Source organism: Microtus oregoni, unplaced genomic scaffold (genome assembly GCF_018167655.1).
Source record: "Microtus oregoni isolate MIOR12 unplaced genomic scaffold, Mior012 000052F_004, whole genome shotgun sequence".
Classification (NCBI taxonomy): domain Eukaryota; kingdom Metazoa; phylum Chordata; class Mammalia; order Rodentia; family Cricetidae; genus Microtus; species Microtus oregoni.
Window position 1 is genome coordinate 234,204 of NW_024543816.1, and position 24,125 is coordinate 258,328.

Below are 24,125 nucleotides of genomic sequence, written 5' to 3' on the forward strand. Positions count from 1 at the left end.
GGCTGTTTAGCAAGATCCTATCTCACAAAACACTTTTAAAATGTGCAAGACCCATGCTAAGAGCTGTTCTTAAGACCAGCTGCAGAATTAGAGGAAATACTTGTAATATAGCTGATTAATGAGGAGTGTAAGAAAATGAGTATTAGCTGGGCAGTGGTGGTGCACACCTTTAATCCCAGCACTCGGGAGGCAAAGGCAGGCGGATCTCTGTGAGTTCGAGGCTAGCCTGGGCTACAGAGCGAGTTCTAGGATGGCTAGGGCTATGCAGAGAAACCCTGCCTCAGAAAACAAGAAGAAGAAAAAAAGAAAACGGGCAAAGGAGATGAAGTTGTGTTAGAGCAAAGAAGAAGTATGGATGGTAGATATGTGGGTGCCACTAGGGAAATACAAACTGAGACCACAGTGGAACATGCGCACCTACGAGAGCAGCTGAAATCAAAAGCAGTGACAATAGCAAACGCTGTGGAGAATGCAGAGAAACTGGATTTCTCAGACGTTGCTGTGGGAATGAGAAATGCTACAAAAACACTCTGCAAAACAGTTTGGCAGTTTCTTACAAAACTAAACATGCAATTACCATAGGACCTAGTAATCCCGCTTCTGGGCATTTATCCCAGAGAAATGAAACTATATCCACACTAAATCTTATACATGAATGTTTATAGAAGCTTTATTTGTAATAGAAAATTTTTTTTAAACTCCCCAAATGTCCTTTGATAGTTAAACAAAGTGTGGTACGATTTTTAAAAAAGAAAAGAAAAGCGCAAATGACAATTTGGAGGGGCCGTGAGGGTATGATCTGGAGTGACAAAGTTCTTCGCCTCTGCCTCCCCTGCCATGGAGAACTCTCGATTCAGTTCCTTCTGATCCCAAAAACCATGTGTCAGAAAGAAGCCTTCCAGGTGATTTCAGCTTTGTGGCAGTGCATTTGAAGGGAGCATCTCTAAGGCAGTTTACTTTTTAAATGTTATCATTCTTCCCACATCGGCAAGCGCACATTTCTAAGATGAGAGTTTCCATGCAATGCAATTCCTGCCCCTTGACTCGTTTTCAAAGATGAAAGATAAACGCTCCACTGGACTGTGCTCAGACGCGGGGAAAGGGTGATTAGGGCTGATAGCACAGGCGAAAGAGTAACGGAGAGAGAAGATAAAGCGAAGGGGAAGCAGAAAGGGAGGAACGAGCCCCTCTGTAGCTGCTTAGGCTGTCCCATTAGTGTATGGTGCTGTCTTTCCCATCTGCAGCCCCCAACTCTGAGTCTGGCAACTGCTGTCTCTTCCTCTGGGAGGCCTTGCAGGGGCCCCAGCGCTAGGTTCGATCCCATGTTGATAACACTTGAATCTATCCTTTATAGTCTGTGTTGTGTCTGTGATTACAAAAGTGTGAGATGAAAGATTTAATGTTCAATAAGGTTGTGTGTGATCTAGTTAATGTCTGTCTCCCACTCAGGAGTGGAAATTCCATGAGTGTTGGCGCTCTGTCTTAGCCCCCTTTCGTAGAATCCCAGCGCCTAACACAAGGGAAGGTGCTCACTACATGAAGGACGGGAGAGGAGCAAGATTCTAACTAAATTAAACAGTTACTCAAAAGGAGATGAACTTTAACTTGTATTTGTTTTTTCTCACAGAGTAGGAAAACATTGGCTACCCTGCTTATCACAGCGGATAAAACCCTATAGATATGCAGAATATCTTGGAATAAAAAGGGTTGTTCAGCTCCAGCTACAGGGCTCAATGGTAATAAAGTAGCGCTCTCCCATCTTCGGAGTCTGAAGGCCCATTGTTAGCTCTTTGAGATAGAAAATCCCAAACCTAAAGTGTGCTTAGCAGAAAAACATGCACGTCAGCACGGATGCCTCTATTGTTGGGAAGTGGGGTTTCTTGCCTCCTCCCAAGGATCCCTTCAAATCACCCAGTGGAGTCCAGGATTGTGGAAACACTGGCTAGGTTAGAGGGGTGCTGCTGCTCACACAGCTTCTGGAGGACTAGCAGGTATCAAAAATCTTTGTGGCACTATTTCCTGAAAGCAAAAGTAGCTTGGGGGACTATAAAAGATTTGAGAGGTGATACCGCAACCCCAACTGGACTTTGGCAGCTAAATAAATGTGCATCTTCACTCTTCTGCAAGTCTCCTAACCCTTCTTGTGCACCTTAGAGCTCTCCCTCTGGCCAATTAGGAAGCACAGACTCTGCAGTAGGAGCAATTGGGGGTTGCCCATGTTCCAACACAGTATGTTCCAGGAGCGAGTCCAACCTGTTCAGCCCTTCGCACAGCAGCTTGTCCTGTCCCCTCGGTTACCAGGATACATCCCTGAGCCACGGAGGCTCCTCCTCCTCCCTCCCCCTCAGCCCATGGAGGTCCTTCCCTGGCTGAGTTCCCTGCTCAGTCCCCAGGTTACAGTGAAAACTGCTCTCTCCTCACAGCCACCTGACACCGAGCTGTTGCTCAAGTCGCTCTTGTTCCCTCAACCTGTCTTGTCTGGAATTAGCTTTTCGCCCTACACCCTCCATTAACTCGGCTTTGCCCCCAGCTGTGCTTCTAACTGCTGCTCTCGGCTGAAAGGCTCTCTTCCCCAAGTTTCTCCCACTCACTCCCACCAGCTTCTGTTTTTCTCCATCCTTACGTAGTCCTCAGGCTCCTGGCATCTGCTGCTGCCATGCTATACATTGGTCTGATGATTTTCTTCATAGTGTCTTCATAGGGCAAATGTCCCGGCCCGGGTCCCTAACCTCCCTTACCCCCACCCCAGCCCACCCCAGCCTACCCCAGCACTGGTACTTTGCCCACCGGCAATTTGTGATTGGCTGTTGGAGCCACCTTAGTCTCCCCTGTACAGTTCAACTCCAGTACACAGAGAACACGGGGGAGGGGCTCCAGGGGAATTGTGTGTATGGACTCACTCTCCCTAGCTAGCTGAATTCTGATACTTGCCGGTGGCAGGATTTTACAACTTGTTTTACATTTTCAAAAAAAAAAAAAAACATGGAAGCCAAGCATGGTGGTTCACAGGAGACAAGGGCAGATGATTCTTTGTGAGTTTGAGGCCAGCTTGGTCTACATACCAAGTACCAGGCCAGTCAGGGATACACAGTAAGAGACTATGTCTCGAAAATGTGTGTTTTATAAAGAACTAGAAGAATAGACTCTGAAGGTTCTTGGCACATACGCACAAAAAAAGATACACTAATTGCCCTGAGTTGATAATCATGTATTCATATACATATGTGGAATTATCACACTATATTCCATAAGCATGTAAAATTTAAGAAATAATCCAAAATAAAAGTATATAAAGTAGAAGACTAAACTAGTGCCGAATTTTAGGAGAAGAATAGTTTTAGTGAAACAGCAAGAACTAAGAACTAGGATGCAAAATCAGCTTAGAAGCAGAGAGAATGGATCCGAGGGCTCTTTTCAACACTTCTGAAATTCACACTCTGAGAAGAGATGAGAGCACCAGAACCTTGCAAACTGAACTTTTCTGGGAGCAACCACATTTTTTTTAAAAGCAGGGAGGAAAACTATCCCAGTTCATAAAAACAAGAAATATGTTGACAGTTGCTTTTTTTTTCCTACATAAAGCTTGCCTCTTTTTATAGCTTGGAGGTTAAAAAAGGAGAAGGAAAGGACAACCTAGATTTCCAATCCCTAACCCTTCCCTACCTTGCCTGCCTTGTGCAAACCCAGCATGTCTCCTAAATAACCGGAGAATCCTGAGAACTCTAGTCGGGTCCATCCAGAGAGCAATAAAGGGAAACTGGGAAGCATCTTGGGCCCCACCACATCACCACTACCCCTTAAGTTCTTCCTTTTTCTCTTTCTGATTAAACCCAGCACCTCCTTGCATATGGGCAAGCTCTATACCAGTGAATATCCCCAAACTAATTTTTACTTAAAAAAAAAATTAAGATTCAGTTCCCCAAGCTGTCTAATCAGGCCTTGAACGAACTCTATAACCCAGGCAGGGTTATAAAGGGTTATGATCCTTCTAACTCAGCATTCCCAGTAGCTGGAATAGCATGTCTGTACCCGTAGGCCTAGCCTCTTTAACTGATATTGAAGGGCTCCTGCCCATCGCTAAGTGGTAGAGCACTCGCCTAGCATGTGTAAGGCTGATGGTCCCATCTGCAGCACTGCAAACAAAATCAAGTGAAATACTAAAACAGGACCACCCATTTCAGGAGCATCTACAAGGGAGATCTCGAGTTCGTGACGTCTGCTGGGAGAGGCCCAGCCGTGGAGGCCACTTAGCCATCTTTGAGTTCTAGTCCCTTTCCCAGGTGTGACCTGTTTTTCTGGGTCATCTAAAGACTCTGGACCCCTGTTTCTTCTCTTGCATAGGGTAACAACAGTGTCGGCTTCTGAACACTGTGCAGATCACCTGAGAAAGGCTCTTGAAACTGTCATATGGTTCTTGGGTAGGGATGGTTCATAAATATCCACCAAGCAAAGGAGGACATGAGATACGATAACCTTGGATTCCTCTGAAAAAACAGAGGGGGCTTTCACAGTCCAGCCCAAGGGCTGGCTGCCTTGTGGCCCCTCGGGTTAAAGGGCTGGGACTTTGTTTGCTGTCCTGCCCCCTGGGTAGACCACTGCTCTCCCTGCACTTACTGAAGGACTTGCAGGGAGAGGCTGGGCCTCTGTCTCCCCCCCCCCCCCCCCTCAAATGGAGCCTGCTCTATTTGCTCGCAGTGAATTTTAAAACATAGAAGATGATGAGCTTGTTTACGAAATGAATATGTGTGTTTGGCTCCATTTCCCATCTCCCTCCCAGATGCCTTTCCCTCCCCATGCTGAGGGCTTCAAAAGTGCGATGGACTGTGGGATAGGAAAATGCGAGTTATTGGTCTTCTTGGGCTCACAAATTATTTACAGAGCGCAGGATTTACAGTCAGGAAGGATTTTTTTTTTCCCACAGCATCGGGCAAATCCTAGATGCTCTCTATGTATACAAACCTCCTTTCCAACAGTTATGAAAGAACATTTTAAACTTTAAATGGGAGCCCTGTTCACAGGACATTCTCCCCACTAGTTTCCAATCAAAGCATCACGTTGAGAGGAAGGAGGTCACGTGGAATCGCCACCTTGGGGTGGCAACTTTTCCTCAGCCATGCCGGGACTCAGGAAGTAGGCAAGGATCCTTCTGTGTACCCATGGTTCCCTCTCTCAGCTCTTTGTATGTCTGAAAGCCAGGCCTAACTTGATACCAGTGGGTAGAATTCTACCCAGACTCAGGTCAGCTTGGCTGGTTCTATAGAGAAGTTCAGTTTTAAACTCTGCCCTCCATAGAAGTTGCCCCATTCTTCCAGCAGCTGTTCTCTGCCAGCTGCCTAACCAACTGCCATTAGGCCAAAATTACCCCCACCTCAAGGTCTGCACCTCAGGACATGATAAACACACTCCCTGGGGCTCCTTCTCCGACCAGTGCACTGCAATTACCCACCTTGGAAGTCAGCTATGGTCTTCACCGTATTTTTTTATTTTATTTTAACAATAAAAGGGCAGCCTTCAGATAGCCCTCACTCTCTGCACATGTGGAATGAGATAAAACAGAAAAGTTTGCTGAGTCAGATGCCCAGAACTGGATCCAGCCAGAGTGAAGTGAATGTGGAACCAATCAAGAAGCTTCATGTGTTACAAAGGTCTAGCTTAATGCTTCTCTTTAAACCCGTTTCTAAAGTTTCCAACTGCAGCGCGAGGAGTGGAATTCTCACCCGCTAGTCCCAGTTCCTTGTTTTTATTTGGAGAGAGGATGTTTTGCAGAATTTGTGGGTAAAGGGGGATTGGGGTGAAACTGAGGTTAAGAATTCACAGGGAACAGAGGTAAAGAATGAAGCCATTGCTCCTCTGGTTGAGAGGTCGGCATGCGGGCAATTAATTAAATGTATATTAATTTTCCAGCAATGCAGTCTGGAAGTCAGCACATCCAACTGAGTGTTTAACACGTAGGAAAAGTCACACTCGTCTTCTCTCTACATGGCCCTGCCTCGGGTTTTTCTGGAAGGAAGACTTATTTGAAACAAATGTCAGGATCAAAGTGGTACTTGTGAGGGGCATAGAGAAAGCCATAGCAGATAAGGTTGTGTCACCCATGAAGAGCATAATCCCTGACCTCAGACCCTCTGAAGGTTAGCATGCCGGTCCAGCGCTCATGTTCGCCCACCTGTGTGTCCAGGTGTCTTTGCTTGTTGGTGTGCACAGCCAAACCTGGTGGTCATATTTCTTCCATGGGCTACATGAAAACTGGAAGTAGAATAATGGGTCCATTGTGTGGCCCCCTGCAGTTTGGTGTCACAAGAGGGGAATCTCAAAATGATGGATGGAATTATATCTGGCTAGCCAGCGAGGAGCTGTCTGAGGCCAACAGTAGAATGCGGCTCTGTTTTAGAGGCCACGGCTGGAATTTTCAGGTGTTCTGAACCCAAAGAAGGAGCCCCCTAAGCTTCTGTGCTGTTAGCTTGAATGGGATGTCTCAGTTTCTGCTCGTGACCCTGGCGAGAGGGACGGGGAGTCTTGGATTTGGCTGTAACCCCCAGCTAGGGAAGGCCCCTGAGCTAGAGAGCTGTCATGGAGGTGTTGTGAGGGAAAGTTTGCCACAGTGTCAAACTCTCTTCCCGGATGCCTGCCTGCCCGCCGTCTGTCTTGTTTTTTTTTTAATTCACTTGTACATACATTCCTGTAGTATTTACCGAACACCTATTTCAGGCATGAGCCAGGCCAGGAGTATACAGAAGGCATTTGTTTTCTCCTCTCCCTCTCAATGGCTCTTCTCTCCTCTCCCTCTCTCCCCATAATTCAGTGGTAACAGGGCTGGATGGAGGAATATTCAAACTCTGTCCCTGCAGGAGACATCTGCGCCAGGAATTTCTGGCAACCCCCAAGGAGAGTGGCAGATTGATGAGACTCTGGTTGGAGTTAACTAGGGAGTGGAAGGAGGTAGGTGGAGACGCAGCCAGCAGTCGGCCCGAGCCTACTCTATAACTCCCATTGATAGGACCTTTGGTCTGTGCCAGGCCCTGTACATGTTGTCTCTCATACCTCATTCAATCTTCCAGTCCTTTGAGGTCACTATTACGATAACACCCTTTTTTTGTATGAGGAAATTAAAGCCAGGAGTTGGAAGGGCCAGGGCCATGTAGGACGTGGCAGAGCCCTCCCTCAAGGTTAACTCTGCATGCCCTATATTCTTTGGCCTCGGTTTGAAGGTTTTAAAAACAATCTTGTTATGTAGCTCAAGCTGACCTGGAATTCACTATGTAGGCTGGGCTAGCCTCAGACCTCATGTCCAGCCTCTCTAGATGCTGAGATTACAGGTATGCACCCCATCCACCCAGCTTAAAGTTTGTATGTGTTTAGTGTTTGTTTGCTTGGAGCCTGGGGCACATGCTAGGGAAACACTCTACCATGGGGCTATATGATGGACACTGAGCTTTTGAAAATGCCCAGACATGGGCAAGATAGTTTAGTACCCGAGCTACCTCAGCCTGTCAGGATGATCTTGGAATGAACCTACACTGGTTTTTAATAGATGTATAGCCTAGGGTGGTATTTACTAAGCACCTCCATCTTCCTGTGTACTTGAAATAACAAATTGTGCTTATAACATGTTTTTTTTAAAAAAAAAAAAAAAACCACAGATCTATAGTCTCCCACAAGCAAAATCCCCCAACGAGAGCCTAAAAAGAGAATTCCTTCCTGGAGATACATTACAGTTCATAAATAATAATGGGGTGGCCCTTTTCGAAGTGTCGTGGGTTCCTCTGACAAATACGATTGCCTCTATGCCTTTGTTGAGATTTTCCTCCCTCGTTCTGTAACACAGCCATCACCAAAAGAACCAGGGCAGCTGCCATTCTGTGCCAAGAGATTGTCTTGCCATTTTCCAGGTGTATAAAACCCAAAAAGTGTCAGTTACTTCCCCATCTCTTCTCTGGGGTCATGCCCTGTGAGGTCTTACTCTGTTTCAGCTTCGACTTGTAGGGAGTCAGGGGCCAAATGCATGTGAACAAGCCATAGAAGGAGCACCTGCTCTAGTCGCTGTCCCAATGTGGACACACTAATCCCTGGCTTTACAGGAGCTTCGCCTTCCACGCAGCACAGCCAGGCTCCTCTAATGGGCCAATGCTTCTGGTTTTAATACCCGGGGCTTGATTTCTAACAGGTGGGTGCCACAGTTGTTCTGCCCTTAGTCTGAGCCAAGTTCATGGCTCAAACAATATAAGATTCTTCATAACGGGCCCATGAAACCACAAGATAGTATTAGTGGGGGGAAATCAACTCAGTTGCTCTCTCCAACACTTCAAGCTAGTAATTTTTGACCAGGAATGAAGAATTCCCACCCTTGCTGCTTTCTTCATCCTGGAAAAAAGTAGAACTGTCTGTCTGTCTGTCTGTCTGTCTGTCTGTCTCTCTCTCTCTCTCTCTCTCTCTCTCTCTCTCTGTGTGTGTGTGTGTGTGAGAGAGAGAGAGAGAGAGAGAGGGGGGGGGGGTGCATTATAATGTTTGTGACAATCTCAGTGATTTAAGAGCACAGAGCTGTAGAAGCCAGCACCAATGACAAGTCGCCCACTGACAACCCTTTGGCTGTTGATGCTTCTCCCTTCCCTTCCCTGCCAGCACTGTCTGCAGTGATACAGGCACCTAGGCTTGGTAAGTGAAGTCGGGAATTCTTTATAAAGACATGATGAAATCAGAAAGAGACACGGTCCCTGCCTTGGGATGGAATAGGGACGATGTGACCTACTTCCATGAGAAATCCAAGGCATTGAGGATGTGTGACCAAGCCTTTCCACATCCGGAAGAGTGGTTAGGTGAGTGGAAAGGCAGATTCAGGGTTGCCATATCTGGTGGCTTTCTGTAGAAGCCACATGTGTTTCCTTTACCAAAGCAGGATTGGAGTGGGGGGGCTTGGGAGATTCTTCAGTTGGTGAGGTCATTGGTGTCCAAGCTTGAGGACCTGAATTCAGGTCCGCAGGATCCATGTAGAAAGCTGGCTTAGTAGCGTGCCTGTGACCCCAGTGTTCGGGTGATATAGGCAGGCAGGGCCCTGGAGTTTGCTAGGCAGCCCCTCGAGCCAAACTGAGGAAGTTCTGGTTCAGTTAGAAGCCCTATCTCAAAATGTAAGGTGATTGTCAACCGAGGAAAATAGCCAGTGTTGGTCTTTGGCCGCCACATGCCTGTTCGTGTGTGTGTGTGTGTGTGTGTGTGTGTGTGTGTGTGTGTGTGTATATATATATATATATATATATATATATATATATATATATATATATATATAGGGGAAGGGGGGTTGGGAAGGCCTGAATATCCCACAAGTCCCCGAGTTCATTATGTTCTAAGTATACATGCAGATCATGGAACAAATATGTCCTGTTGAAATAGGGAGTGGCTTTTTTCTCTCAATTTCTCAAATAAGAGGAATGATAAAATATAAAGTGACCTATAGTTGTCTGCCCTAAGTACCTTTGAATGTCTGCCTCTCCTTTATTGTCTTTGCTTTTCTTTTCCCCTGCTTAAAAAGTCATTAGCTTCCCCATCACCTTGGGCCCTGATACCCACAAACAACCTGTAACTCTCTTTCTCTCCTCTTTATTCATTTGTTTTGAGATGTGATCTTACTGTGTAACCTTGGTAGACCAGGCTGGCCTTGAAATCGTGAAGATCCACCAGCCTCTGCCTCCTGAGTGCTGGGATTAAAGGTGTGACCCACCTCTTTCCTAGTTTATTTTGTAGGGGAGGGAGTTGGTTTTTTGTTTGTTTGTTTGTTTTTGAACATTCTGCCTATGTTGGCATACACTAGAAAGACAACTATGGAGGATCTGGGGGCTTGCACATTCTTCTCATCTTGTCCTTGCCACCTTGGTTTTGTATCCTTAGCGAGAGTCCTCAGGGTCTTCTCTAACATGAGCCTATAGTAGTAATACTAGTACCTATCACACAGGGTTGCCATGGAGCACCTATAGGACTGTACACAAGGAACCCTCACTCCCTGCCTCGATAAGTGTTCCTTTTCCTCCCTTCTGCAGTGGAAGCTTTCTGTCCCTGAGGAGTGGTCTTGTATAATGTTGAAGCCAGTTTCTGTCTCTGTATATCCCTTAGCAATAAAAACAGAAAACTTTGAAAACTTTCTAAACTATGCGTAAGCAAGTGGAAAAGTCCTCTCTATATATACACGACAAAATAGTCAAGTTTCAGAATACCCCACGGGCTTGTTTACCGCAAAGTCCTGTCAGCTCTCGCTCTGCTGTGGATGCTGTAACATGGTGGAAGGTAAGCGTGTTGAAAATGAAACAGCACCCTCCCCCATCTCCTTAAATCCAACGCACATGTGGCGGCGTAGATTTAAGAGCTGGTGCCTTGGCGTGGGGAACTGCTGAGTGTGGTGGGAAGAAAGAGGCCTCATAAATAACTGTGCAGTACTCTTGGAGTTTGAAGATCATTTGTTCTTCTGGGAGGGGACATCCTCTCATGGATGATGCCCTCCTTGGCTGTGCAGAGTTTCTGTAACCATACCATCCCTTCTCAAGTACCTGTTTTCGAGGAAATGAGGTTCAGCTTTCCGAGACAGTACGGCCTAGAGTCACCTGGGCCTGCCCTGGCTGGCCCGTGGTGGAGAGCGCACGAGAATGCTTTACAATACGCTTCCTTGTGGTTTCTTCGAAACTCAGTCTAGCTGGAAAGGCTGGCTTTTGTGTCTCAATGCCGGTGCCATCTCTCGGCCTTTCACTGTGCTAGGAAGTTGCTTGCGGAGGCCCTCTGGAACTTGCTTTGTTCGGCTTGAATGCCAACTCTGCTCACTCTCCCAAACAGCTCAGCCAGCACACACAATCAGGCGGATTTCCCCGTGGATCTTAGAGCAGTAGGCCACAGGCCAGACCTCTTCATGACTCCCTCCCGTATTGCAGTGATCAATTCATCGTGATGTCCCATGACAGCAGATTCACTGCGAAGGGGGAGAGACATCAACAGGCTGGTGGAAAGGCCTGAGGACCAAATTCATTTTTGCAACCATGATGTTGGCCAGGACTCTCTGCCCTCCTGGGCCCCTGTTTTCATGGCATTAACATGTGATGCCTGCCTTTGGGGAGCTTACAAGACAGCTGCAGGCATTAAAAGGGATAAGAAGACACAATATGCTGTGTTAGCAGAGGGAGAGTTCTAGTCAAATAAAAAGTATCCAAATTAAGCAAAAATGTGATGTTCTTCAGAGTTGTTGCCATATGTAACCTATATATGATCAAACAAGCTTTTTATGAACTCTCTGGATTCTGCAATTGCTTAAAGCCTTGTAAATAAGCATAAAGGTATTTTTAAAGGTCATTACCATTACTCCATTCTAAGTTAAACAGAAATTTGTCTTTGAACACTTGTCATATTGCTATAGCAGGGCCTGAGTGGTCTTCTATTTCTAGGGAGCAGAGGAGTGAGCCCTAACATTTCAATCCAGCATAAGAACTTTGTAAAGACTAAGTCTTAGCACGAGGCTCTCAAAGAAAGCCCATCTCAAGTCCCTGTTCTCTTAGGCTTGGTGGCACCAACCCAACTAATGGAGAGAGAGAAAGGTTGGAAGTTAAATATAGATAAGACTTCTCCTTCTCAATAAAAACCTAAGTACAAGGTGGGTTTCTCCACGTGTGCCTGCACAAGTCTGTAAATTCAGCTACTTGGGAGACTGAGGCTGCACATACATGCAAACACACACACACACACACACACACACACACACACACACACACACACACAGAGGGGGAGTAGATTCTGCGAGAAGTTGTCAATTAGTGTTTACTTGGATACCTACAGAGAAAGCAAAAGGCACGCAGTCCCTCACCAGCTTTCCCCACCTGTTTTTAGAGCAGCTTTCTATATCTCCTCCTGATACCCAAGACCTGCACCAGCAGCCCTTATGACAGATTTCTCTCTGCGTGGCTTCGTTTCCTGTTGTCTTATTAGCTTTCTCATCTAAAACGGAACTTACAGTTTGTGGAAGTTACAAAATCTGATGTGTATAGTTAAAGGCTATTTTCTCAGGAAAGGGACATGTATGTTCAATTTCTGAAAAAAACTACATTGACTAGTTTGCTGGGACTGATGTGCATAATACTGCAAACTGAATGGCTTGAGACGCAGAACTTTATTGTCTCCCATTGGTGGAGGTTAGAAGGCTGAGATCGAGGTGCGAGGAGGGCCACACTGTCTTCAGCTCTAGGTGGTGCAGGGCGGGGAGCTTAGCTGTGTAGTTCTGGTATTTGTCAGTAATCCCTGGATTGGAGATGCATCGTTCATTCCAGGCATGTGGTCATCTTCTCCCTGTGTGTCTTCATGTTATCTTTTCTCTGCCCATGTCTGTCTCTGTGCTCAGATTTCTCCTTTTAATAAGAACATCATCAGACATATTGGATTAGAGCCTACCATAATGATCTCATTTTAACTTTTTTGCCTCTGTAGAAACCATATTTCCAAATAAGGTCTCGTTCTGAGACACTCAGTTAAGATTTCGACATATCTTTTGGAGAGGGATGCGATCGAGCCCACATACATTTGTAGACGAGTGATGTGGATGGAAAGACTCACCTTAAAAAAACTGCAAATAAAAGATGTTTTTGTTTTTGGTGAGGAGAAGATTATCAAGGAGCAGAGAATTACCCCTTTTCATAGTCATAAAATAATATTGTGTATCATATGTGTAAATATATTATCAGATACAATAGTGCAATAGAGGATCATTTCACATATTTATTTTATTTCATTTTATTTTATTGAGACAGTGTCTTACTCTATAGTTCTGGCTGACCTGAAACTTATTATTTAGCTCAGGCTATCCTCAAACATACAGGATCAGCCTGACTCTCCCTCCAAAGTGCTGTGATTCAAGGTATTAGCCATCTTGTATTTATTTTTAGTAAATATACTATGTATTTCTTTTCAGTGTATATTCTATAGCATATATAATGAACACTGATTCAACCTATTGCATATGCATATGTACTTGCATGAGTGTATGTTTTAACTAAGTAGTGATTTCAGGAAGGAGGTACCAGATCAGGTCTCTGTTAACGTTGCTGGGATCAGAATGGCTAAATTTAAATCACTGCTACATAAAAAGTACTGGTGAGAGTGATGGATAGTGCTATTTGCCAATAAAATGCTGTATGTATGTGGAGACAGGATCAACTGTGAGCACTTTTGACAGTGTTTAGAAAGGGGGATACTTAAACAAAACTGAGATGGACCATGGGTGACCTTAGCCTGGAGGAGACGGCCCAGGACTTGTGGAGTATTCTGGTTCCTCCCTCTATGCTTGGATCTGGGGTGAACCTGTCCATTTGCTTTCAGAAGGAGCACTGTGAAGCCTGTGGCTGTGCCGTTCCTTCTTTAGCTTAGAAAATTTATTCTTTTTGCTTTATTTTTTTTTTGCTTTTTTTTTTCTTTCTTTTTATTTTTTGGTTTTCAGAGCCCTACCCATCTACCTGAGTAATCCCAATGGGTGCAGCACAACCCTTCCAGACAGCCATCATCTTCAGCACTCCATGGACCTGAAGCTTCTGCTTCTCATTAGACTCTGTCTCTCAACTGCCAAGACAGTCTGGATTGGGCTTGAGAATTTCTTCTTTCCTTCCGTGTAAAAGCCAAACCAAGGAAGTTTTTTGTTTTTTTTTTTTTTGTTTGTTTGTTTTTTTTTTTTTTTTTTTTTTTTTTTGTCCTCTTTAGAGGTCAATTCATCACAGAGTCGGGGAAAGGAGTTGTTGCCTCCATTCGCGATCGTGAACACTGGGACCATCAGGCTAGGAAGACAGAAAGTCCTTGTCATCGGCCAGACAATGAGCAGGCCAGGAACCTGGCCAGGGCCCTGTGCTCTCAGTTTACAGAGGCTCTTCTCACTATTGCAGGCCTTGAAATGAAATCTGGGAAGAGGTGTGAGGAAGGAAGGGGCTGGCCAATAACTAGATTCACGTCCTTAAGGTTTAGACAAGGAGGCAGAGGAGCGTGAGATGATTTCTAGTATCCTTTTATTTGGGGGGTGCACACACGCATGTTAATGTATATGTGTGGATATGTACATATGTGTGCACATGCGTTTAAGTGTGCGGAGGGCAGAGGCCAGTGTTGGTGTTTTCCTTGATTGCTCTCTGACTTTTTAAGACAGTCTCTCACTGAACCTGGAGCTCACGGAGCCATTTAAGCTGCCTGGTCAGTGAGCCCCAGAGAGATGTCCATCTCCACCTCACCCCTGTCCCTCCAGAGCTGGGATTCCCAGCACTCACCACTCTGCCTGGCTTTTTACATGGGTTCAGGGGATAAGATTGTGGTTCAGTTCCCAGCACTCCCATGGTGGCTTAAAGCTGTGACTCCGGTTCCACAGGATCCAACATGTTTTATGGCCTCTGTGGGCATCGGGCATGCATGTGATACACAGACATACGTGTAGATAAAACACCCAAACACGTAAAATAAAATTTAAATTAAAAATGTTTACGGACCAGGTATTAAGGAATGAAAAGAGGTGGTAGGGATCAGACTCACACAGGAAAGAGATTTGAGGCTTTCTTTCTATTTTAGGGGTTTATGTATGTGTGCACATATATACAGAAATGATTTTCTTTTCTCACAAAGTCCCAGCATGGCCCAAAGCTTCTTTACTCTCTGTAATAAGCACACACACCTCCCAAATTGTAGGCTCCCTAAAATTGACTGACAGCCTCACTATCAAAAGAACCTTTCTTCTGAACCCTTTCTACCTCTCAGGAGCCAAGAGATGGCAAGTGGCCCCAGTCAGGATACATACCCTTGTACCACGTGGTTACACTCTGGGTAGAGCAGAGACCATGGTAGCTTTGAGTTAGGGAAAGATGCTTGCCAGTTAGGCCCGTTAAAAATCAACCAGACAGCCCATAAAATCAGCCAGGGTTTGACTTGGACATAGGCCACTCTTAAGAGGCCGTATACATGCACCCCGCTTTAAAGACTCCTTGCCCAGAGCTCCCAGTTTTGAAAGGGAGCGAGGAATGTGCCTGACTGGGGGTTGGAAGCGGGAGAGAGCCCTCGCTTATTGACACAAGTGTATCAAGGGGATGGTAAAGCCCTGGGTGGAGCATCTCATCCAACTCTCTGCCCTCCCCAGGGTAACGCCCTGAAATCATCTCGAGCAAATGGGTCTTTATTTTGAGTAGCCTTGTAAAGCCTACTAAAGGGTTAACTGTGTGGTCGGGGGTGCTGTGGGGTTGCTGAGCCTTGCATGGACACAAACCTACCTTGTCTTTTTAAAATGAGAAGGGACTCTTGGGCTTTGTGGCAAATGGTGTTGGGTTTTATAGGAGGGAGATTAATCTCAAATAAATGATTAAATTAAAGCATAAACTGAATTAGAGGCATGCATTTGGGATTTTCCTTACATTTTTATGGAAATTATGAAATACATCCCTTTGTTCAACTTTAAAATTAAACCAACTCAGCTTCTCCACTCAGAAGGAAAGAGGTTCCCAGGACCTGAGATTTTCACTTTTTCCTTATGTATGGCTTTCTGTATTTATTGTTAAATTTGTGTGTGTGTGTGTGTGTGTGTGTGTGTGTGTGTGTGTGGCTAAGGCATGCTTCCCATTGTTTTATAGCCTTATTGTGACTTGATTTCATGTTGGACTACTTACCTTTAAGTAACTAAATTCCCAGGCCAATGAAAAATTCTCTCTTACGAGGAGCCTGGGCTCTTATTTCTTTCACAACCTTTATTTGTGTATGAGATGAACCATGACATTTAAACTATGCTTGATAGCTTAACAGATTATAAGAACAAAACCAGATGGCCAAACAAAAATCATGCTTTGATTGCTTTCAAATTCAACGCCAAAAATTAAAAACAGCTTTCAAAAAGCCTTGACTTTTTTTTTCCACAAATGACTTTGAATCATGTATGTATACATGGACCTCCTGACCCCAAATTAGAAGAAGTATATAAAACAAAAATTTAACAATGGCTAGTTAGGAGTATTTTCCTCTTTTATCTTTTCCATAGCTCTATTTTCCCCCAGCAGTCCCTTTTAGAATAAAACTATATATGTGTATATATTTAATGGCTGCTTTTTAGTTTAATTTAAATGGTGCCTTTTTAAAGGATCCAGTCGAGGTGTTTTCCTCCATGAAGAAAATGGACTTGGTTAAGCATTAGCAGTTCATAATTCTTCCACAGAAAGCGCTGACGAACGCGCAGTTACCTTAACACTGTGTCACGAGGCTCCAAAATAGAACCCGTCCCAGGGTCTTTAGCGCAAATGCAAGTTCCATACAAGCGGTTATTTCATTTTCTAGCTCATTTCGGTATATTAGTCTTACTCACAAGCCTCACTCTTTTTGAGAACGGTTAGCCCAACTAATTCTTTAAAACGGGACCGTGAGAAAACACTGATTTTTCTCCACCCTTGAGACGGTGTGCAGGGCAAAGATACACTGCCACTATCTGAACTGCTAAACTACTTTCAGAGCTCGCAGATGCTTTTCTCTGTCTGTCTGTCTGTCTGTCTTTTTCACTCTGACCCCCATCCCTCTTCCTTGCCTTCCCCCTCTTCTTGTTCTGTAGAAGACTCTTTATTCTGACTCTGATTCCTTTCTCTTCAAATAAGCTACAGAATGAACAAATTTCATTGCAAATCAGAGCTCTGACAGTTCTATCTCCCTGAGCTAATTGCATGTTCTTTTGGAGTTTCCTTTTCCTCTGTTTCCCTTTGTTTTGACAACAAGAGTCTGCGAAAACAATATACAAATGATCGCTGTGCTGTCACGCGTATACTGAATTTTAAAAATAAATTAACTGTCGAACCAGAAAGCTTCCAGGAGCTTATGGAGCAAGTCCTTTCTCCAAACTGTTCCAAAAACAGATGTGGAAATGTTTAGCTAATTCCCCTCCCCGTTCTCCATGCAGAATTCCTATGTGTCTCTAAAGACATCAGAGGAGATGGGCAGACACAATTCCCACCTGCCTTCCAGGAGGTTTCCGTAAACTCTTCACTTTGCCCAGTAACACCACAAATACTGATTTGCACTTGAGCTTTTGTGTCTTTTCAAAAAATTTCTAAACAAACATGGTGACGCACACCTTTACTCCCAGCACTTGGGAGGCAAAGGCAGGCGGATCTCGTGTGAGTTCAAAGCCAGCCTGGTCTACAGCGTAAGTTTCAGGACAGACAGGCCTACATAGTGGAGCCCTATCAAAAAAAAAAGCAGCCTGAAATTTCAAAGGCCCTATGTTTTGACCAATATTCAAAGATATAGATTGATGGTAAGAAAAATTAAGATTTGCTCTTAGCATTTTTTAAATAAGGCAGAGCACAGTAGAGCTAAATACAGCTGAAGTCTACCTCTGGGCTCCACATGCACACAGAAAGTCACACACATACCCTATGCTTGTAAAACCAACCAACAAACAGATTATTCCAGTCTCAATGAAGCTCTGTTGCCTTTAACCACTGCCTCACCTTTCCTGCTCACCCTAGGTTCTATTTTTAACTTTCAGAACAGTGGTTCTCAACCTTCCCAATGCTGCGACCCTTTAATACAGTTCCTCATGTTGTGCTGACCCCAACCATACAGTTATTTTTATTGCTACTTCAGAACTGTAATTTGCTGCTGTTATGAATTCTACTGTAAATATCTATTATGTAGATGGTCTTAGGTGACCCCCCCATGAAAGGGCCATTCGATCCCCAAAGGGGTCTCGACATACAGGTTGAGAACCACTGTTTTTCTGAAGACTAGAAAGTGATGGATATAATAAATAATTTGAGCCAACTATATTATAATATCACATTGCTCCCCATAAATTATTTCAACAATATAAAGATGCACTTTTCATTCCATAGGCACATTTGCAGCTTGATAATATTAGAGAAAAATAATTGGCGCTGTACTGCATATATATAGACATTTTGCCATTATTCCCTGAAGAGTATAACCTAACAACTATTTCCATAGCACTTACATTGTACCAGGTATTCTAAGTAAGCTAGACGTGAGCTAAAGTGTCCTGGAGGATGGGGCTAGATTGTATGCTGCTTATATAAGAAAGCTGAGCATCTACAGATTTGGGTATTACCCCGAGCTTCTGGAGCCAGCCCTCCATAGATAGCGAGGGACGGCTGGATCCATTCTGTTATTCAAATTGCCTTTCGCCACTTTAAACATGGCAGTGCCGAGCTGCATAAGTAGCCTTTTCAGCCATTCCCTGTAGGAAGCTTGACACGGTGACACACATTTGTAATCTCTCGCCGCACCTAAAGGTTACCGTTTATAGTCTAGCCTGGCTATTCAGCCTGCCCTGTGGATTGACTGGTTCTGCTTTCTGCCCCACCGCCTTCCCTAGGATTACAGGCAGTCATACTGCTGTTTTATCTCCTGGAGAGCTGGTCCTCATGCTTGCCATGCAAGCAATTCACCCACTGAGCCATCTCCCTAGCACTGATCGCATGAATTTTCGATGTAAAGGACTCATCCATGATTCGTGCAAATCTAGGAAACCTTCGGGAGAGGAAGGGAAGCGAAGGGAAATGTTTGCTGAAGGAACTGCTGGGAAATGTATATGCATAAGCCACATTTAAGAAAACAGAAAGCTCCTTGTACTCAGTAACTGCAAGGAAAACAAACATTTTGCATCCAGGTGTTAGAAGAGTTTGCCTGGCTGCTCTATAGCTGGGTTCAGGGGGGTATGTTCCATAGTTGAGCCCTGTTGGGTTAAACCAATGAATCTCAGCTCACTGCAGAGAAAATGTGCAGTCAAGGCCAAATGGGGCTCCTGTAATCCATACTCTAAAACCTGTTTTCTAAGCCCACCTGCCAGAAGCGGACAGTAATCACAAGGTGAGCCGTGCTGTCTCTGTGTTTCCCTCCTCCTCGGTCTCTAACTGCCCCTCAGCGCTGAAGATTTCTGGAGAGTTTAGCTGCAATTCTGTTCGCATTCCACAGCTCCTGAGCTGCTGTGTACAGTTCCAACTAGAGCTGGAAATACCTTCAGCCTGGCACCTACTCTATAGTCTCCCACTTCCCTTCTTAGTCGTTCAGCTGCCTTCGGCCCCTGCAACCAAAGTCTTCCCCATCCCTTCTTTAGATCCTATGCTGCTGGCCCATCTCAGCTAGGTGTTAGGAAGGTCACACATGGCAGCGAGTGACTTACAGCCATTCCCGTCACAAATGACTGCCGTGTGGGTGTACATACGCACATCCTTCTCACTGTCCCTGCAAAGAGCAGGCAGCTGGGGAAAGGAGGCTGTTCTGGTTTTTATGATGTGCCTTCAGCAAAAGGGAGCCAAGCCTTGAAGTACCGGGCTCTGACTTAGCAAGCTCCTTATTAAGTACATTCTGCTTTCCTCTTAATCTCTAGCCTTTCACTTCTCCCCCAGGGCTATGGGACCTCGAGCACAGTTTGCCCTGACTTTTATTAAAGTCTTTTCTGAGTCCGGAGGTGTGTTGTCATACACATAGGCATCTTCATTTATTGCCCCTGTTACGTGGCAATCTGTTGCTGCTGGCTCAAAGGAAACTGGAGGAAGCAGCTTCTATCTTGCCCCAGTTTGGAGATTTGTACTAAATGATTATGGAAACAGTGCAGTCACCAAAGCCCCTCTTTCAGACTCAATGAGAGCAGTGGAACTTGAAAAGTGGGCATGGAGCAAGAAGATAGTCTGAAATGATTGCCTGGGGACCAATTTGTCTTGCTTCTTGGAGAATATATGCATTTGGTAACTTTATTTGGATTATTCATGAGAGAAAGGGAGAGGGGGGCTACATGAAGGATGCTTGGGAGAGGAAATGGAAAGCTTAACTCCTGGACCAGAACGGCCTTCAGCTGGAGCCTCACTTTGGAGCCTGAGAACAAAAATGGGATGAAAGAATTGTTTCCTTGGCCTATTCCAGAGGCTGCTTATGGAGAAGGGTTTTGTTCAAGGCAGATGGTCCCAGGTTTTGAGATCATGGTAAGGAAAGGGGAGGGATGCAAGGGAGAGGGAAAAGGAGAACAAAAGGAAGGGAGGGGTGAGAGAGAGAAAGCCGTTTCTAAAGCATGCTTAGGACAGGGTGGTTTCTTTAGGCACAGATAATAAGGTGACAGTAGTGGGGTAATTCTCTCTCTCTCTCTCTCTCTCTCTCTCTCTCTCTGTGTGTGTGTGTGTGTGTGTGTGTGTGTGTGTGTGTGTGTGTGTGTGTGTGGTCTTGTTCTTGTTCTTGTTGCTGCTGCTGCTGCTATCTCTATTGTTGCTTTATGGGGAAAAATCAGCCAGTCTCAGCAACGACACTTCAGAATAAAGAAAAAGCACAGAGAAGTCACCTTTGGTTCCTTTTTACCCCCTCCCAACACTACACCCGATACTACAGAGAGAATGAAGAGTCATTAGGAAGAGAGGCAACACAGTGCAAGCAAGCAAGCGGTCCCCATCAGAAACAAAGCACTTCATCCAGGAGAGTACACTCTTCTAGTGGGCCTCCACACCACGTTTTCCACTCAAGAATTCTTCACATCTGTCAAGAGCAAAGGCAGAGAAAGAGCTGCCTATTTACAGATGGGAAAAGGGAATGTCCTGGGGGGGGGGGGCTTTTTAGCCTGATGCTATGAGTATAGTAGACACTCAATAAATATTAGTCAAAGGATGAAATCATCTATATGGGGAATACTTAGCAGGGAACAAAAGTTAATCCCTACACTTATGCACATGCATTTCCTTCCAATTTTTAGGCACTTTCTGTTTGATTTATGTGGTTTTCCACATTTAAAGTGAAAGCTGGATATTTGATGGTGTACTTCTTTCTCCCCTTGTTGCCTCCCTCTGCTGCCTTGCCTCAGACAGTTCTTCTTAGCTTTGTTCCTTTCTCCCTGCCACTGTGTCTACTACTCTTTTCAGGGCAAAAGACAAAAAGAACACAAAAGCTAGCAAGCACAAATGAATCCAAAACAAAGATTTTAGGAGCCAGTTGATCAATCTACACATACAACAAAAACAATATGATTCCTTTTAAATATAGCACTTCTTTTAAGTAGTTTTATGCAATATGCATTTAAAATGTAAAATTAAGAGCAGCATGATTGGATGTATTTTTTGAGAAGGGGTCTGATTCTGTAGTATAAGCTGGCCTTGAACTTGTGACAATCCTCCTGCTTCTACTTCAGAATTGTTGGGATTTCAGTGTAAGCCACCACAAAAGGCTCAGAATTTTGTTTTTATTTGCTTTTGGTTTTATTTTTCAATTTTGAGAAAGTCTCACTTTGTAGCTCCAGCTGTTTTTTTCTTTCTTTTCCTTCCATTCTTCCTCCCTCTCCCTCTCTCGTTGTTCCCAAAGTTTCTTTGATTAACAAAATGCCCCACTATATCAGAGAATTTTTTGCTCATCTTGAGTTACAATGCTACTGATGGAGTACCAGATGAATTCTTTTGGTTGTATTTAATTGAGCCATTCATCCAATTTCAATGTGTGGTTGTCAGGAATAAAATGCAATCTCTCCTTGATTTTTGAAGAATTTGTTATATTCGACTTTGGGGAGGTATGTGCTTGCCACAGCAAGTGTCTGGAGGGCAGAGAGGGCAGAGGACACCTATCAGGAGTCTATCCTTCCACCATTTGAGTTCTAGAGATTGAACTCAGGTCATCAGGCTTGCCTGCAAGCTTCTACTTCTATTTTAAAATTCAATTTGTTTGCTAAGAAAAAAGGTCATGAGGAAGGGCTCGTTGGGATAATATATATGAGGACATCACAGCCATTAAAGCAGACTAGGTTGCTCATTTGAATTAAACTCTATTTCCTATGCCTTGATTTTGTGTTTAACATGAAAACTGTTTGGGTTTTATGCCAATGTACACAAAATGGGACCATTATCCTGATCAGTGCGGGCTCTCATGCTACATGAGAGGGAGGGATGTGTGCTTCGGACCAGAACAGCATGAGAAAGCCACTTAGAGAAACCACTGCCATCCCAGGCCCGTGTATCTCAAAGCTGGAACACTGGCCTTGCATGCAAGAGGGCCTGGATTTCATCCAAAGTGCCACCGAATAAATAAATAAATTCCCAAGGCGCCATGTTAGTTATCTTTACCATGTGAGCTACCACAAATTCATTTCTGCCTTACATGGAAGTTCCCCTCATCCCTGGGTTCTTCTTCAAAAACGCATCCTGGAACTTTGCGTAAGACATAAGGTAACCTGCCTCTTGTATTTTTATGTGTTCTAGAATTCCTTCTCGGACGCGTTCTTGCCTCCTGTGAGTTGCTACCCAACCAACGGCAACAATGAAGCTCTTCAAGTTCCTCGCAACGATGGTCTTCTTCTCCATGTTCTACAGCGTCTCGGAGCAAAATCAGGTGGATGTGCTGTGCTCGACCGATTGGTTCATGGTCACAGTCCACCCCTTCTTGCTGAATAATGATGTGTACGTCCACTTTTATGAGGTGCATTTGGGCCTGGGATGTCCTCCCAACCAAGTTCACCCACACTTCTACGAGTTTACCTACCGCGTGACGGAATGTGGCATCCGCGTCAAGGCCGTCTCTCCAGATGTGGTTATCTACAGCTCGGAGATTCACTATGCTTCGAAGACCTCATCATCTAGATATGTGATCCCCGTGTCGTGTGCTGCTCCTCGACGGTCCCCTTGGCTCACCAAGCCCTACTCCACGAAAGCTGGAAACAATAACAACGCCGCGACCCCGAAGAATGAGATGTCCTACCACGTGTTCAGCTTGCCAGAGCCGAGCCCGCAAGTTAACTGCAGCTGTCCACCTTCTGTCTTCCAGCAGAAGAGCATCTAAGGCCCACGTCAGGGACAGAGTCTTCGGAGGCCCATCTTGTGTAGTCGTCTGACACCACTGACTACTTTTGGGACTCGCGTGTTCACTCAGATGGCATGAGGAAACCCGTGTAGTGCCCAGATTTGGAGGTTTCTGAAAGACCTGTTCCTAGCATTAGTATATAGCATTTTCTACTGCCAGTCAGATAGATGCCATTATGGCTTTTTAAGAAGAATTTTGTGAAGGGCCGATTCATATATAGCTGATTATGCCTTCCTTTTTTTTTTTTTTTACTATTTTTGTATCTTTTAAAAAAATAATAAAATTCTGATGGCACAAAAGTATCAGTTGAATGGTTTTGCTTCATAAACACATATCTCACTTTATCTGTGGGCCAGGAGTTAATCTACATGGTTTGCCGCCATCAGTGCCTTGCTTTTTCTCTCTAGGATGATTTCCCACCCCCTCAGGTTCCTCTCCAAAGCCTTTCCCAGGAGAATCTCTTCCCCTCTATCTCCACTTCCCGTCTTCTGTTTACCACCAACGAGCTTAGCGCTAAGTCTCCCTCGTTTGATCTCCAGCTCTACCACTTTTTATGTACAGAAAGGATAAGCTGGCTATCTTCAAGTCTCCAGTGATTCTGGGAAGCAGACAAGTCACGTTCCAATGGTCCGAGGCTAGGTTCCCAAGGCTGAGCTGGATCATCAGCTTTACAGTACTTTGATAAAAAGCCCTCCCATCCCCAACATATAAACTGTCAGAAAGCAGCCCCAAAGTATAGCTGTCCGTTAGCTTTCTCAAAGGCTTGGAGCAACAAGAGGAAGTGAATAACTTAACTATTTATTATGCAGTGAAGTTACATGCAGACCAGGCTCTGGATACCAAGGAAATAGTAGCAAGAAGAAAGGGACTCTGAAATTGAGGTCACATAGCTAGTAAGCAAATAAGTAAATAAAGATAAATTCAGATAGTGACAAATGCTATGAAGAACTTCAAAGACGGTGACATGGGAAACTGGGGAGGGACCAGGCCTCTGAGGTCCTGCCCTTTGAACTATGTCTTAGATGTGAAGGCAGGGAAATCTGAGGAGAAAATATTCCAGATAGTAGAAACATCTCATTTAACCCTCACCACAACCTTAAAAAAGAAGAGCTCTTATCACACACACCCTTTTTAAAAAATAAGAAAACTCGACTTGGCAGAGGCAGGAGGATTGCTACAAGTTCAGACTAATATGATCTACTTAGTGAGACTATCTCTCTCACACACGGGGTAAAGAAGTTGAGGCATGAATGATTAAGAAAGCAGTTCAAGGCAGTATACCTAGTAAGAATCAGACTCTTAAAAATATTATGCTGTACACAATAAGC

General features: G+C 44.6%; 1 protein-coding gene across 1 annotated transcript; it reads left to right on the forward strand.

Moving 5' to 3' along the window:
• Nucleotides 1-22,257: 22,257 nt before the first annotated feature.
• Nucleotides 22,258-22,776, forward strand: LOC121437398 (placenta-specific protein 1-like). The gene has a single exon (XM_041637279.1). The coding sequence runs from the start codon at nucleotides 22,258-22,260 to the stop codon at nucleotides 22,774-22,776; it is 519 nt and encodes a 172-aa protein (XP_041493213.1).
• The last annotated feature ends 1,349 nt before the right edge of the window (nucleotides 22,777-24,125 follow it).

Bases quoted from the DNA above. Each gene is read 5' to 3' on its own strand.
- LOC121437398 (XM_041637279.1), top strand. From the start codon at position 22,258: ATGAAGCTCTTCAAGTTCCTCGCAACGATGGTCTTCTTCTCCATGTTC.